Below are 14,266 nucleotides of genomic sequence, written 5' to 3' on the forward strand. Positions count from 1 at the left end.
GCTCAGAGCCCTGAAGAATTGACTGGTTTTGCTTGTAAATGTTCCTGGGAAAGAATCATCTGATCATCCTCTGAGATATTAATTTGATGTCCAGGGCATTGCAGTAACAGGCATTTCGAGTGCTTCTGCTTGGATAGCTTTCTTATGGAAAGAATTTAAGATCTTGGTTTGCCAGTTATTTGGAGTCATCTGTTTGTGCTGAACTTGACTCAAAAAAGTCACCCTATTGGACTGAAATGGAACTATTCCAAATTACAGCGGCTAAGTGCAGACATATGTTTTTGCAGGATCAGGCTTTTCACATTGGTCTCCTTTTAGCTTCACCAGGATGTTTCTTCAACTGTAGCAATAAGGAAAAATTGCATTTCTGATGACTTAACCTAGAAAGCACAGATGTTAAATGCCATCCTTTTATACAAGCAGTTTTTATGGAAGTGCTTGCTATGAAAGAGTATGTTTCCATGCGTTAGGTGGTGTTTGCTTTGGGTGACTCCATGTGTATCTATCATACGCTCTTTCTGGGTGAAAGGAAATTTGGTATCTGTTGATATTTTCATGTTAAACATTTGTTGTTGTTTTTTCTCTTATGAGCATTTCACTCAATCTCTGTTTACTTGCATCAATAAGTGGTCAAACATGTTGTGTTTCCTCAGGGGAATGCTCAAGTTATGCAAACTGTACCATAGATGTGTCCCCATGGCCTTTGGCTGCCCTGCGTTCTGCACTCGTTAGTACCCAAATGAGCTTTGTGCTAATGTCAAACCATACTCCCTCATGACAATGCTCATGTAGCTTGTCTTACTACCCCCACATGGAAATAATTTCAGTCTGCAATTGCGTACTGATTTATAGATGAGCACGTGGCTCAGTTTTGTGTGTTCTTTGATTTGGAGGAGTTGCACTTTGGAAATACTCGTGTGAGGGCTGGGGTGGAGGAAGCACTTACAGTAGACTGGGGTAATGAGGCTCTGCCAAGGCAGAGACCTACCTGGGGCCTGAGTGGAGCCTGTGTACTCAGGCCATATGGGAGAGCTTTTAAGACCATTATTATTTGTTTGCTATGGCTGTGCAACTTCCTCTTCCTCTTTGTACAGCCTTTTTCTGACATGCTGTCACTGCCTTCATCTGTTCTGATACAGAAAGCATGCAACATGGTATAATTTCCTACCTTCTGCTCTTGAGTTGGTTGTTTAATGAAAGAGAATTTCCCTTGGACGATGTCAGGATAAAATCTGTATCTGCCAAGGTTCTTTGTATAGGAACAAATGTTAACATAAGCAGGCTTCCTCACAAATATCCAGGCACGGCCATCAACCACAGTGGGGGAAAAACACTTCAGGGAACTGAGGGAGGGCTGCCCTTCCTCCCTGCCTTTTCTTCCCAGGGTGTTAACAAATTCATTGAAGGGGCTGACCTTTCATCTGACATCCAGGAAGGCTTCTTATGGTGAGGCGTCTTCTTGCATTTCAGGTAATTACTCATTTTCAACAGTTTTTCTGAGCACAAGCCAATTCTTTGCCAGTGTTGCAAGAGGAGCCCATTCCTTCTCTTTTATGTTTTGGCCTGAAGTAAGGAAGTAGCCAGTGGGAATTAAACAGTGTTCTTCGTTAGTTCATTTTATTAGCGCACAAAATGCAACCTTCCTTGCCAGTATTGCATTCTTCTTTTTTCATGCTTCTGCTGAGCATTTTATGAAGTCGGTACGAAGCACACTTCATTGCTTCTGGACAAACTTACCAGCTTAAAGCCAAGGCCCCAAGTAAGGAGCTGTGGTACCTGGGCATCTTTAGGTAATTTAACATTATAACTGCTGCTGAGCCTTCAGGAGTGAAGTACCCCTTGGCTCTCCAGAGTTAACTGCTTAGCCCGGAGAGGTGGTGGTATTTGGAAAGTGAAGAGAAAGCCTTTAAAGCTTTAGTGTTAGAATGTGCAGAACTGCTGCCTTGAGTCATGCTGTCACGTTCCCCTGACAGCACTGTCCTCAGCGTTTTCTGCATTTTGCTGCAGGAGTACACCCATAACAGGAACAGCCCGTGAACAACTTTTCAGTGTTCAGTTTTACATTTAACAGAAGTGTAAAGTTCAGTGTCATGGAATTTCCCTGCTTGGTGGTTAAGAGAGCTTGGTAGGACTCAAACTGAGCAGCCTAAATTGTAGGCAGAAGCCTTCCTCCCCTAGATGAGTATGTTCAGGGATTTGGAGCTGTCCTGGCCTCCTCTCATAAAAACTGCAATAAAAGTGCTCTTCTTGGGCTCTGTCTTACTTTATTTTAGCTCAAAAATATTTGAAGGAAAACGATCTAACAGAATTTAGCTTTATAAATCTTAGACTGCTGTGGAAGGAAAATAAAAAATTACGTAGGCCAGCTCAGGGACTTGTTTCTTTTGAAATAATTGATGCCATAAAATCCCAAACCAAAAGAGGTGGGAGATGTAAGGCATCTGGCAGAGTTTGCAGCCCTGGGGGGTCGACAAGAGGAGTACAGCCTGCTGCAAACAAAAGCTGAGTGTTTTGCTGATGTGATTGCAAAACATATGTTTGCCCAGGACTGTTATGATCTTGGGAATAGGCAGGAGGCCAGATTTCTGCAGCAGCGTACTTAGTCACACAAATATCTACAAAATGTTTAACCTCCTGTGATTTCTTAGTTTAAAAGCTGTAATTACTTTGTTGCTTAAAAAGAAGGTAGAAACTCTTGCATCAGGAACAGGGGAGGGGAAAAAAAAGTGTTGTCCAAAGAGCTTCTCTGTGCTGGGGAGGAGAGCAGGGCTCAGGGGCTGAGGGACCCTTGCTACTCAGCTGGGCTGGATTTCACAGAATTGTAGAATCATAGAATGGTTTGTGTTAGAAGGGACCTTTAGAGGTCATCTAGTCCAACCCCCCTGCAGTGAGCAGGACCGTCTTCAACTAGATGAGGTTGCTCAGAGGCCCTTCCAACCTGACCTTTGAATGTCTCTAGGGATGGGGCATCTACCACCTCTCTGGGCAACCTGTGCCAGTGTTTCACCACCCCCTCATTGTAAAAAAATTTCTTCCTTATATCCAGTCTAAATCTACCCTCCTTTAAATTAAAAGCATTACCCTTGTCCTGTCACAACAGGCCTTGCTAAAGAGGCTTCCCCCATCCTTTCTATAGTCCCCCTTGAAGTACTGAAAGGCCGGAATAAGGTCTCCCCGCAGCCTTCGCCTCTCCAGGCTGAACAACCCCAACTCTCTCAGCCTGCCCCCCTGGGAGAGGTGCTCCAGCCCTATGATCATTCTTGTAGCCCTCCTCTGGACCCGCTCCAACAGGTCCATTTGGACCTGGGGGGCCCTGGGGGAGGTCGCGGCCGGGGTTTCCTCCTCCGAGGGGGACCCCTCTCCCCACCCTGCCTGGAGCATTTGTTGCCATTCGTGGGGGCCGGCGAGGAGAGCGGGGAGCAGCCCCCAGTCCCCGCTCCGCTCCGCCCCGTCGGGGCCGGGCCCTGCCCGCCGCTCCGCCCGCCGGGAGGGACGGGGGGAGGCCGGGCCGCGGGCAGGGCCCGCCCCGGCGGCGCCGATCGGTGCGGCAGAGCCGCGGCGGGGCTGCCAGGGTAGCGCGGCCGGCCCCGGCCCCGCAGCGCTGGCATGAGGGTGGCAAGGCCGGGCCCCCAGCAGCAGGTACCCCGCGGGCGGAGAGGGGCTGGGGCCGCGGGGGAGCCCCGCCGCCTAGCCCCGCAGGGCTGAGCAGCCCCCGGGCGGCGGTGCGGCTCCACGGGCGCATCCCCAGGGAGGGGTCCCGGCTGGATAGGGGGCGGGGGTCCGGGCAGGTCCCGGCTCAGCTGCGGGGTCGGGGAGGCAGGAGCAAGTGCTTCCTTGCGGGCTCCTCGCCTGAGCATTAGAGTTGTCGTTCGGAGCTGCTGGAGAGTAACTTTGGGGGGTTTGCAGGACCTTTCTAGCTCTCTTCCATGGGATACCCAGGTACTGCATACGGTGACAGTGCAGATGCCGACGTTAGCCTCCCCGTTGCCACCTGGACCCAGAAGGGCTGGGCTGCTTGTGTTTGTGGTGGGGGGGTGTCTGTGCTGGGTTTTTAGGCTCCTCCAAGTAGGTTTTGTCTCTGAATTGCCCGGTATCTATTTCGTTCTTGCACGGACTTGGATTATCTTTTTAAAATAGTGAGGCTGGTCTGGTGTTTCTGATAGAGAAAAAAGCTTGCTGTGATTGTAAACAAATGCAAGTCAATAGCATTATTTTGGACAGGAACTAAAATGCTGCTTTGAATCTCTTCTGTAAGTTTCTTAGTGTCACCACGTTAAGATTTTTCTTTTAAAGGAAGTTCTTAAGTCCTCAAACTGCTGCAGATTGCCACGGAAGCTATTTTGTATTTTTCTGGGTTGTACAGATCTGGTACCTGTTGGATACAAATTGCTTTGCTTTGACATAGTCCAGCGGTACAGTCTATGTAACGCAAATGGTAACTGTCACGTTTAAACTTGTTTCCTTCTGTGTCACTGATTTATTGGTATTTAAACAGTGTTTACAGCATGGAAATTGCAGACGTTCCTTCCAAATCCTTTGCCCTTTAATGCTTTTTGCTTCATTATACACATCACAGAACTGGTACATAGACAAGCCAGACACTAGTCATTGAAATTCAGCCTCTTGGTTTCAGTGAGCTCATATCAAAAGTAAATTGGGTTGTGGTCTCTAGGCAGCTGTGTCACAAAACCACTTCAGGAAGAGCTATTACTGCTGAGGAGGAATAGGTGGCACTTAGGTGCTTTGAGACTACTGTGGTTGGACCTGCTTTTACTGCTCCGTCCTAGAAGGTGGCCAGAGAAGATGTGTTAGAACTTCAGACTGAGGGGTCTGGGCTTTGCTTTTATTCCTGCCGTTGTGAGCAGGGTGTGTGATCTCGGGCACACTCTCACTTGCCTTGATTTCTGTCTTGAATCAAATAGTTAGGGATGTTTTTAAAATTCGATATTTCAAAGGACTTTGAGACCTTCAGAGACAAGACACTTACTGCTGTTTAAGTTAAAGTTATTGAAGTATTTAAGTTCATGTAAGAATAATGTATTCTCTGTGAGGTAGAATCAGTTCAACGTTTGCTATGCTCTAATTCCAGTGAAGAGTGGTAGATCTGTGGAACAAAGTGCTTTGTAGCAGAGGGGGAGTACTTGTTCTCAGCTCTCTAAATCCATACAAGTGCAGACATGTCTAGTGCTTCAGTTGAATGTCAATCCGAGATACCCAGGAAATGTGCAAAAACTCAGAGTACATGAGATTTTTGGGGATCATTTTTGTGTCATTTTAATGTGAATCATGGTTTGTTTGAGAAAGCCACAACAATGGCAGCTACCTCTGGATTAGGTAAATGAATGAAATAGCAAAAACTGCCAGTTCTGCATAGCCCCACATTTAGAAAAGATGTAGAATTTGTGGGATTTTTTTTTAATGTTTGTAGGAAAATAATCATATTTGGTCACTAATCTTTTTTTCTTAATCCCTTCATTTCCAAAAGCTAGCCATCTAATAAGGAAACTAGAGTAGCTACTGCATTTAGCAGAACTGAAAATACAGCTTTTAAGCTGAGTCCATATCAGCTTGGTGACAAGTAACTTGTCCTGTGAGGCCAGTTGTGCCAGTTATTGTTGTTAAGATCCTTAACAAGGAAACTCCAAATCTGTAGCCTGTCAGTGTCCCCAGCAGTGAGATTTTGCTGTTGGTGACCTTTAAAGGGGAAGTAGGACCCAAATGCAGTGAGTGAAGCAGCAGCAGTACGAGGCCTCTTAGAGTGCTAAGTGCCAAAGTCTCCCTTGGAAATGCAGCACAAGCTTCCTGGACACTTAGATGCTTTGGGGCATTTTATCCTATAAGCATAGAAAGCTCTAAATGGCTATGTTTTTGATGTCGGCTGCAAATGCATACCATACTAAGCTGAATTTTCAGCACTGCTGGCACATTGGGGTCATGGTAATTCTACTAGGAGATTGTGTTGAAGAGTTTTTAACCCACAGCTCATTGTGGTTTTCTTAACCCTAGGCTTGGGTAGGAATGCGCTTAGATTATGTAAAATGATCACTGGTTGCCTAGGAAAATGTTACCTGTAAAAAAGGTCGCCTCAAACTCATTTCCCTTCTGTGGTTCCTTCCTTTAGATTGTTTAGATTGTTTTATGTTGCATGAAGTGTGTGATTTTGTTCGAATCTAGCGGTATTTAGTGCTTGATCGGGACGCAGGTGATTCACATGAAGGTGTTAATCCTAATGTGGTTTTGTGAAGTAAATCGATAATTATATTTTCACTTTGTGGCTTGTCTGTGATAAAATGTCCTTTTTGTCTTTTAGAGGAGGTTTAAATAAGTATGTAAATAAGTCTCTCTGGGAGATATACCATTTGATATTGGTACTGACTGTACTTGAGGGGAGCAAAATGACTCACTGTGCTAACACCAGGGAATCAGTCTGAAGATTGTGGTTCACAGTGCTCAGCTCATGAATCCTGAATGATTGAAAATTAACAGTTTAGCAGCAGTCCCCATACTCATCGGACAAAACTATCACAAAACCTCCCCCAAACCTCGGTTATAAGACGCAGAGTTCCAGCTGCCAGGAGCCAGTAGTGGGGGATGAACAGGGATCTGAAAAAGCCTTTTAGGCACACTGTGGAGCAAGAGCTGTAGCTAAGGTTAGGTAGCTGTTCCTGACCTAGAGGTCTTGGCTTGTACCTTAACTCAGCTTCAGTGTTTCTAGATGGAATTTCTGATATTGGGTGTGTGTTTAGAAGTTACTTTTTGTTTTCTTCACTTATTGTTTAAAGAGTCTCAGAACCAAAGCAGATGATGTTCTACTACTAGCAGAGGCTATGGGTGTTGTATTTTAAAACATTATATAAGTATTTGCAGTTCAATTTTCCATTTTTCAAGCTTTCACTTAAATTTGGTAGGAATGCTGTTCTTGTCAAGACACTTAAAGGTACCTTGAAGTGGACTTGATTAACAGAGTCTTAAGATACAGAAAAGCTGTAAGTAGAGTGAGTTTATATGTATGTGCAGTTTTAGGGTGGTCTTCCCTGAGCATATGTGTGCATGCCGAAGAGATTTCTGGTCAGGTTGTCATTGTGGAGTTGGATGTACTAAGTGGGCCAGACTGGTGAGAGAGAATGGTAACTGGGCAGTATGTAATCAGGTTTGCAGACTTGTCTCATTAACTCTTCTGTCTCAGCTCTGAAGAGCTGTTTCTTGTGTAAATTTGCATAAAACTCATTTCCTCGCTGAGAAGTCTCTGAAAAGGCACACAGTCTGATGGTTAGGGCATTAGCCCATGACTTGAGAGACCTCAGCTCAAGCCACTAGTCTTCTGTAGCAGCCTCTGTTAGACATGTAGCTTTTCTGTTTCTCAGGGTGTTTTTTTCGGAATGGGAGATAATACACTTGCCCTACCTCACAGGAATGTTGCATGAATTAAATACATGAGATGAGGTGCTCAGATATGGCAGTGATTAGGGACATATAGATTCAGAAATGGTAGGTATCTGGTGAATATAGTTCCCATGGAAATCATAATAGTGGCTGTACAGAAATACAAATTACATAAGGGCAAAGAGGAGGCTTTTGTGTGATTCCTGAGGTCATCACTGCCAGCATAGTGGTACAGCATTTATAAGATTCTCTGTCAAGGTATGTCTGGAAGGTGAGCAGCGGAGTGGACTGCCAGCTGATGAGGCCTCCCTCCATTACCTGTGAGCTTCTGCATGTTGAAGGTGAAATCTGTTCCACCCTTGGTGCTCAGCTTTGCAGCCATCTGAGTTTTATGTTCTGACTTTGAAGATGGAGTGCCTTGGATGCACTATTATTATTAGTAGTAGTAATAGTATTTGCACCTAAAACCCCAGTTGTGGTTGACTTTCTGCTGAGCTTGGAGCTATATTCAGCTGCAGAATTTCTAGACTGAATGGAATTGGTGTGGCAAGGTTAACAAACGGGGGGAAAGAAGTTTGATGCAGAAAACATGGCACAAACTAGGTCACTTTGACGTGCAACTCAGTGGTCTGGAATTGCATGAAAGTTGCTTATACTTCTGTAATAACCAAAATAAATATCGGTTGCTTGTAACTGCTGCTCGTCCTAGGCCCCGCTGCTTTGCCAAGTGTTTGTTGGTGCTCCAGGTGAGGTGCTTCTTCAAGAGAAATGTGCAGGAGAGATGTGGTAGTGTGGCTGGTCAGGATGCAGGTCTTGCCTTTGAGAGGGAAAGCTGGAGAGCAATGATCCTTGAGAGTGTTTGGAAGATGAAGGCTTAGTGAATGGTGTCATGGAGCGTAGAAATATGTTCAAAACAAAGGGAAGATACTCTAGGACTGCTTTGAGAATTATTACACTGTTGTCTATATAGTACTTGAAATGCTGGGATACTGGGAGCACCCAGAGATGCCTGCTATTTCTCAAGTACTAGGAGAACTTGATTAAATGCTGCTTCTGAAGAAGAGGGGAAAACAGTTTTTAAAAGGTCTGCCATAGCTTGTAACTGAAGAATAACAATTTTCATAAGATTTCTAATGGGTTAGAATTTATAAAACTCTGAGTGTGGTAACCATGCACCTTAGGACAACAAGCTTATTTCTGTTCTTAGCACCCTCTGAAAGAAACATTCACCCCCATTTTGCAGATGGAAAACTGAGGCTCATCTTCCCAAATCCTTTGCAACATCTCTGTCAGAACAGACACTTGAACCAAGTCTTCTCAAGTACTAGGCTGGTGTCATGATTTCAGGGGGATGCTTTCCCTCCTGAGGGAAAACAAAGCAACTTATTTGATCCTCAAAAAAACCCACAAGTCACTTTGCAGAGAGGTTTGGTTACTTGAGTAATGTAACCTGTTATATGCAGTGTAATCATAGTAGCTTGACCTCTGCATGCCTTTTTTTTTAAAAAGAAAAAAAGAAAGGCAAAGTCTATTGATACTGATGTATTTTAGATTGTGAGGGAAAATATATTAGCAGCCTGCTTACCTCAGGTTCTTAAATCTTGGGGTTTTTTCTTCCTGTAACTGTTCTGGGAAAGGGGAAGACTGAAACATAGTTGCTCAAGAATTAAACTTGAAGGTATTTCTCTTGAAGTGCTTGAGTTAGCAGACGACTGCAGGCATCTGCTAAGTTAAGTGATGCATACAGACTTTTTTCCTTGCTGTCATTTGGATGTAAGATGCTTCTCTAATTTGCTAGTGTAGTTGTAGCCGATATAAGAAGCTGTGCTAGCGCTTTGAGGAGAGCGGGTGTTTTTAAGATACAAATTCCATCCTACAAGTGGCATTTCTAGAGGCTTAGCTGCCAGGCAAAATACGTTTGTGAACGTTGGGACCCTTAGCAGGAAGAAGCTACAATGCAAACTTTACTGTCCCAGGGAAAATGTGAAAAGATTAGTAGTAAGAGCTGCCCTTTGATCTCACTTTACCCAAATAAGACTTGAGAAATTAAGGTGTCTGACTTAGGATTTAAGGACACTGTCAGCGTCTGATGGGCTTTGGTAGACCTGTGCTGTTTCCAGCTCTCTGAAGCTGGTTTTTAATCTTAGGGGAAAGTTCAGGGAAAGGTAACTGATTAATAAAATTGCTTCTTGTACAATGTACTCATGCAAATAGAAACCTCCGCTGAAGGCAGAAAAAGTGCAATAGTGAGTGCGACCAGTTTTGCTTGTTTATAACAGCATTTATCTATGTGGGGGAAATGTAGCAAAGTTTAAAAACTGCATTTGCAGGCAGCTTTTATGCACTTCGTTTGCTCTTGAGGCCTAAAACAGCCAAAGGTGCGCTGTGTGGCCTGAACTGGCTCAATGGTATTTATTCATCTAAACCCAGTTGAGAATCTGGAAGGGGTTGGTATCACTAGAAAAGGAGTGGTTTGGGCTATGGAATGGAGGCAATGGATGTGTTTTGAAAGACAACTGGGAGAAAGGGAACAGATAAGGAGCCCAAACCATTAGTTTATATATAGCCTAGTGTTTAGCACTCAGCTCCATCCCCAGCTTTAATCCCAGGTCTCCCTCCATCAGTAAGAGCACCATGCCATCAGCTGCCCTGTTGGGGGCTGCTTCGGGTGGCAGAGTTCCCATCTTCCCTGAGGAAGCCATGCCACTGGCTGGGGAGTAATCCCCTCAGGAGAGCTAGTTTGCAGCGAGTGCTGCGCACATGGAGGAGTGAGCCTCTGTAGCGATGGGGAGGTGGGCACCTGTGAATGTGCGAGGTGAGGCTTTAGTACATGCCTCAAGGACCCTGCTGTGCCTCTTCTGAGAGCTGCTCCCTGCCAAATGCAGAAGCTGCCCTTGAACCCATGACTCCCACCCTTCCAAAGGGAATGGTTTAACAGGCAGCACGCAAACGCACCCAAACAGTTTTAAGCAATTTGTTCCTTGACTGCACAAAGGGCTCAGGGTGCTGTAGGCCTGGCAGAAAGCTTAATCTAGCTGAGGGAGAAGGCAAGTAGTGAACTGCTGGAGGGGTATCCAGCCTTCCTCTTAACCGCAAGGCAACATGTCCACAGAAGTGTGTGCAAGGACATGGCTGCTGCTGTTCTGACTGAGCAAAATCCCCTCCCTCCCTCCCAGTGTGAGTAGCTTTTTATCCTATCTTGAAAAGAAAGCAGATGCAAATGTACATCAGGTACTTTCAGCAGTTTAAGAGCTCTTTGAGGTTGGGAAAAATAAATCTGATTAGGGTTACAGCTGTTTCATTTCCTGACAGATGCAGAGAGTGTTATGTGCTGGCCTACTGCGGATGTACACACAAACATCAGTCTCGTTTTGTATCAGTGGCATAACCACACAGCAGCCAGCTATGTACTGAACTCCTTGTCCTGGACACCCTGCCAAAATATGCTTTATGCAGAATTTTCTGTGAACCAGGTAGTAGTGTGTGTGCATATTAATTTGTGTGTGTTTTCATCAGTTGGCAGGGCCTTTGTTGTTGAATTTTTTTGTTGCTGGAGTGGGGCAGTACACTGTAAACAAGTGTGACTAATTATAAAGAACTTGTATAAGAAATTATTTGCATTTGTACAAATGGTACTAGGAAAAGTACCCGTGTAAGAGTACTGCAAGTACCCAAATAAGCCCAGCTCTGAATGGAGAACTCTTTTCTTTCCTGCAACCGCAGCTAAAAAGCTGTTTATAACTAAATGCTGAGATGGTGTAATTTTCTTTTCTAGGAACTTGGAATAAGAATTCCTAGACCACTGGGACACGGACCAAGCAGATTCATCCCCGAGAAGGAGGTGTGGTGGTGTTTTCAAGTACACAGTGAACTTTATGCTTTTAAGGAACACCCTTTTAGTAGTAACCCACATTTGGTTTCAGGACAGCTGCTGTGAGCTGCAAAACATTCTTAGTCATGATCACATTCAGTCCTGGTGAGACTTTGGCCACTGTTCTAGTGTACAGAAGCAGTGAGAGCCCTGGGGAGCTTTGGAATAGTTATGACCCCTCCTGTACCGCTATCTAGCATAAGAGAAACCCAATACTGTTTTCTGTAAGAGTGTCTGTTTCCTTGTGAGCGTCCAGATGTAATTTCCTACTGGTCCACAAGGCATCTGCCCCCCTCCCCCTGCTCTGGGGTTGCTTTTTCTTGAGCTGCCTCTACCATTCTGAATAATCTGAGAGGCTTCAGAGTGCTGTGGCTGAGCATTTCTGGTGCTTCTCTCCTGACCATCTGGTAAGAGAACTTGGAGCAGAGGAAAATTCAGTAATATGCCTGTGGTTTTCTAGGAATTTTAGAGCCTTCAATTACAGTTTCCTTTTATTTCTCGTTCTTGACATCTTAGCTAGCTTTTTACTTCTTTCCTTCTTTTTCCCTCTCTAGGAAGCATGGTGGTTTGGCATTGACGGTTGGACTTGATGATCCTAGAGGTCTTTTCCAACCCTAGTGATTCTATGATTCTAAGAAAATGATTTTTCAATTAGCTTTTTGTTATTATAATAAACTAAGTTAGATCAGTTTGGGCCATTAAGAAAGTGAAGGTGAGGCAGTTAAAAAGAAGTCCATGTTGTACAAGGGGAAGTGTAAAGCCAAAAATCTCCTTTTGCTGATAAAACCACTTGTGATCTCCTAAATGAGAGGTATTAAAGGGATTTTATGTGCCTTGCTCTATGGGCACTGATTTAATGCCATTAATAGATTTATAATATAATTCCTTTCACTGGGGCCTCTGGATGCTGCGGTAATACATTTATTTACTGTTTTATTGGTACTTCATAGACAATATAGCTAATTGCTCTTTCTGTTCAATCAGATGATTCAAGTGGGAAACGAAGACGCCGTGATGCACACACTGTTTGCAGATTCTTTTGCTACGCTGGGCCGATTGGACAATGTTACCTTGGTGATGGTTTTCCACCCACAGTATCTTGAAAGCTTTCTAAAAACTCAGCACTATCTGCTGCAAATGGATGGTCCACTCCCGCTTCATTACCGACACTACATCGGGATAATGGTATGCTGGAACATAAAGCAGTGAGCAGAAACAGCCACTTTGGCAACAATCTCTGGTCTTGTTTAACAGCAGTTATTACTGTGTTTTGCAGTTTCTAGTTGGAAAGGCATTTCATCAGGAGCTAAGGGGAAAAGCAGAGTAGGTTTGTTTGTGTCTGGTTTACAAATCGTTTCATAAGACCAGTACCTTCATGTTCATAGTTTCAGTAGGACTGTGAGAAAGAGGGGGGGGAAAAATCTGTTATAAAAATAAGACAATTGTTTATTTTTGGTTTCCGTATTATCGCAGAAACTGTTTTTCAGAAAAGCTTGTTTTTGTGTGTGTGTCCTGTCAAATAACACCTCCCACTAACTCGATAGTCTGTCCTATCATCTGTTTCTGAATCCCTAAATTCTAAGCAAGTTTTCTGCCAGAAGTGTTTTGTTTTAGTAATTTCCAATCTGCCAGTTCAATGGTCTTTGCTTGCTGAAGTTGAATTCAAGTTTTGGGCTGTGTCTTAATTTTATGGGGAAAGTGTTACTCTTTGAATAAACAATGTTGGGTCTCTTCTTTGCTGAAAAGCTGTCCTTAGTCTCCCTTGCTATATGCTTTCTAAAACCTGCTTTTGTTTTTGCTGGTAAAGGTTCACCTAGAGGCAGCCTTGCTTCTTCCCCACGGGGGAGTACGCAGTATGGATTGCTTGCTTCCGGACATACAATAAATCTATGCCTGTACTTCTCCCTGGATATAGGCATGTTGCACCTGTTTAGCCAGCATGGTGATAATATATATTTGAATGTGGAATATTTATGTTGTGAGAACAATAATCAAAATGGCTGATGTGTTAATCATACTATTTTTTTTTACTTCAGCCTTTGATCACTGTAAGCCTTATTCTTGAATATTGTGAAGAAATTATGACTTACGGTATTCTGTCATAAAGCACTAACTTACTGTAACTGTCTTCTGTATCACAATTGTGTTTTCCCTTCTAGGCTGCAGCACGACATCAGTGCTCTTACCTTGTCAACCTCCATGTGAATGACTTCCTTCATGTCGGTGGAGACCCTAAATGGTTGAATGGTCTGGAAAATGCACCTCAAAAACTGCAGAACTTAGGAGAACTGAACAAAATGTTGGCTCACCGACCCTGGCTTATCACCAAGGAACATATTGAGGTGAATCTTTCATGGAGTGATGTGAATGTACCCTTATTTTTTCAGTAATGCAGTCACAGATTCTTAGGGTTAAGAGCCAGACAAGGTGAAAGATGTTCTGTGTTACTGACTTTCATTTCAGTGTTATATCACTGTGATACTGCATGATATATCACCTGTGCCCTTGTAAAACTAACATGATCTAACTGATTAACTGGTCATAAATGACTGACAAATGTAATTTACAACAGAATTCTGTTGGTGCGATGACAATGTGCTGAGATGTGCACTTCCTTAAGTCGTGTGCTTTCAGTAGCCAGAACCCCCATAGCATTTCTGAGATGCTGCTAGAGGTTAGGCAGAACACCAGTCACTACATTTTTGTCTCAAATGCTGCTGGTTCAAATGCTTAGTTTTCAGGCTGGGGTAGAGGGAGCAGGCGGGCAGCAACAGCAGCTCTCAAGGCAGAGGCATGCCTGCCCCGGGCCTGGCTGTGGTTACTGGAGCAGCATCTCCTTCTCTGGTCTTCTCTTACCCTTAGCAAGAAGGAAGTGGGTGCTGGGACTCTGTCAGGGCTGTCTGCCAGGTGGAGAGGCGGCGACAGGTCCTGCTGGGAGGCAGGACGCCGGCTGTGGGGGAGGAGGTGCTCTGCCAGAAGGCCCCAAACCTCCCACACTTTCCTGCCTGAAGG

At 44.3% G+C, this 14,266-nt stretch overlaps 1 protein-coding gene across 4 annotated transcripts in view; it reads left to right on the top strand.

Annotated features, from left to right (window-relative positions):
* SESN1 (sestrin 1) overlaps positions 1-14,266 on the top strand; it is an 84,687-nt gene that overhangs the window by 63,594 nt on the left and 6,827 nt on the right. For 2 of the 4 annotated variants that reach the window (XM_064447489.1, XM_064447491.1), the window contains 3 exons: positions 11,159-11,224; positions 12,239-12,439; positions 13,414-13,596. In XM_064447489.1, coding sequence (XP_064303559.1) covers positions 11,159-11,224; positions 12,239-12,439; positions 13,414-13,596 — 450 coding nt within the window. Of the gene's footprint in view, positions 1-3,490; positions 3,640-11,158; positions 11,225-11,517; positions 11,662-12,238; positions 12,440-13,413; positions 13,597-14,266 lie in introns of those variants that run through there. The other 2 variants (XM_064447490.1, XM_064447492.1) reach the window with 2 other exon arrangements.

Source organism: Phalacrocorax carbo, chromosome 3 (genome assembly GCF_963921805.1).
Source record: "Phalacrocorax carbo chromosome 3, bPhaCar2.1, whole genome shotgun sequence".
Classification (NCBI taxonomy): Eukaryota; Metazoa; Chordata; class Aves; order Suliformes; family Phalacrocoracidae; genus Phalacrocorax; species Phalacrocorax carbo.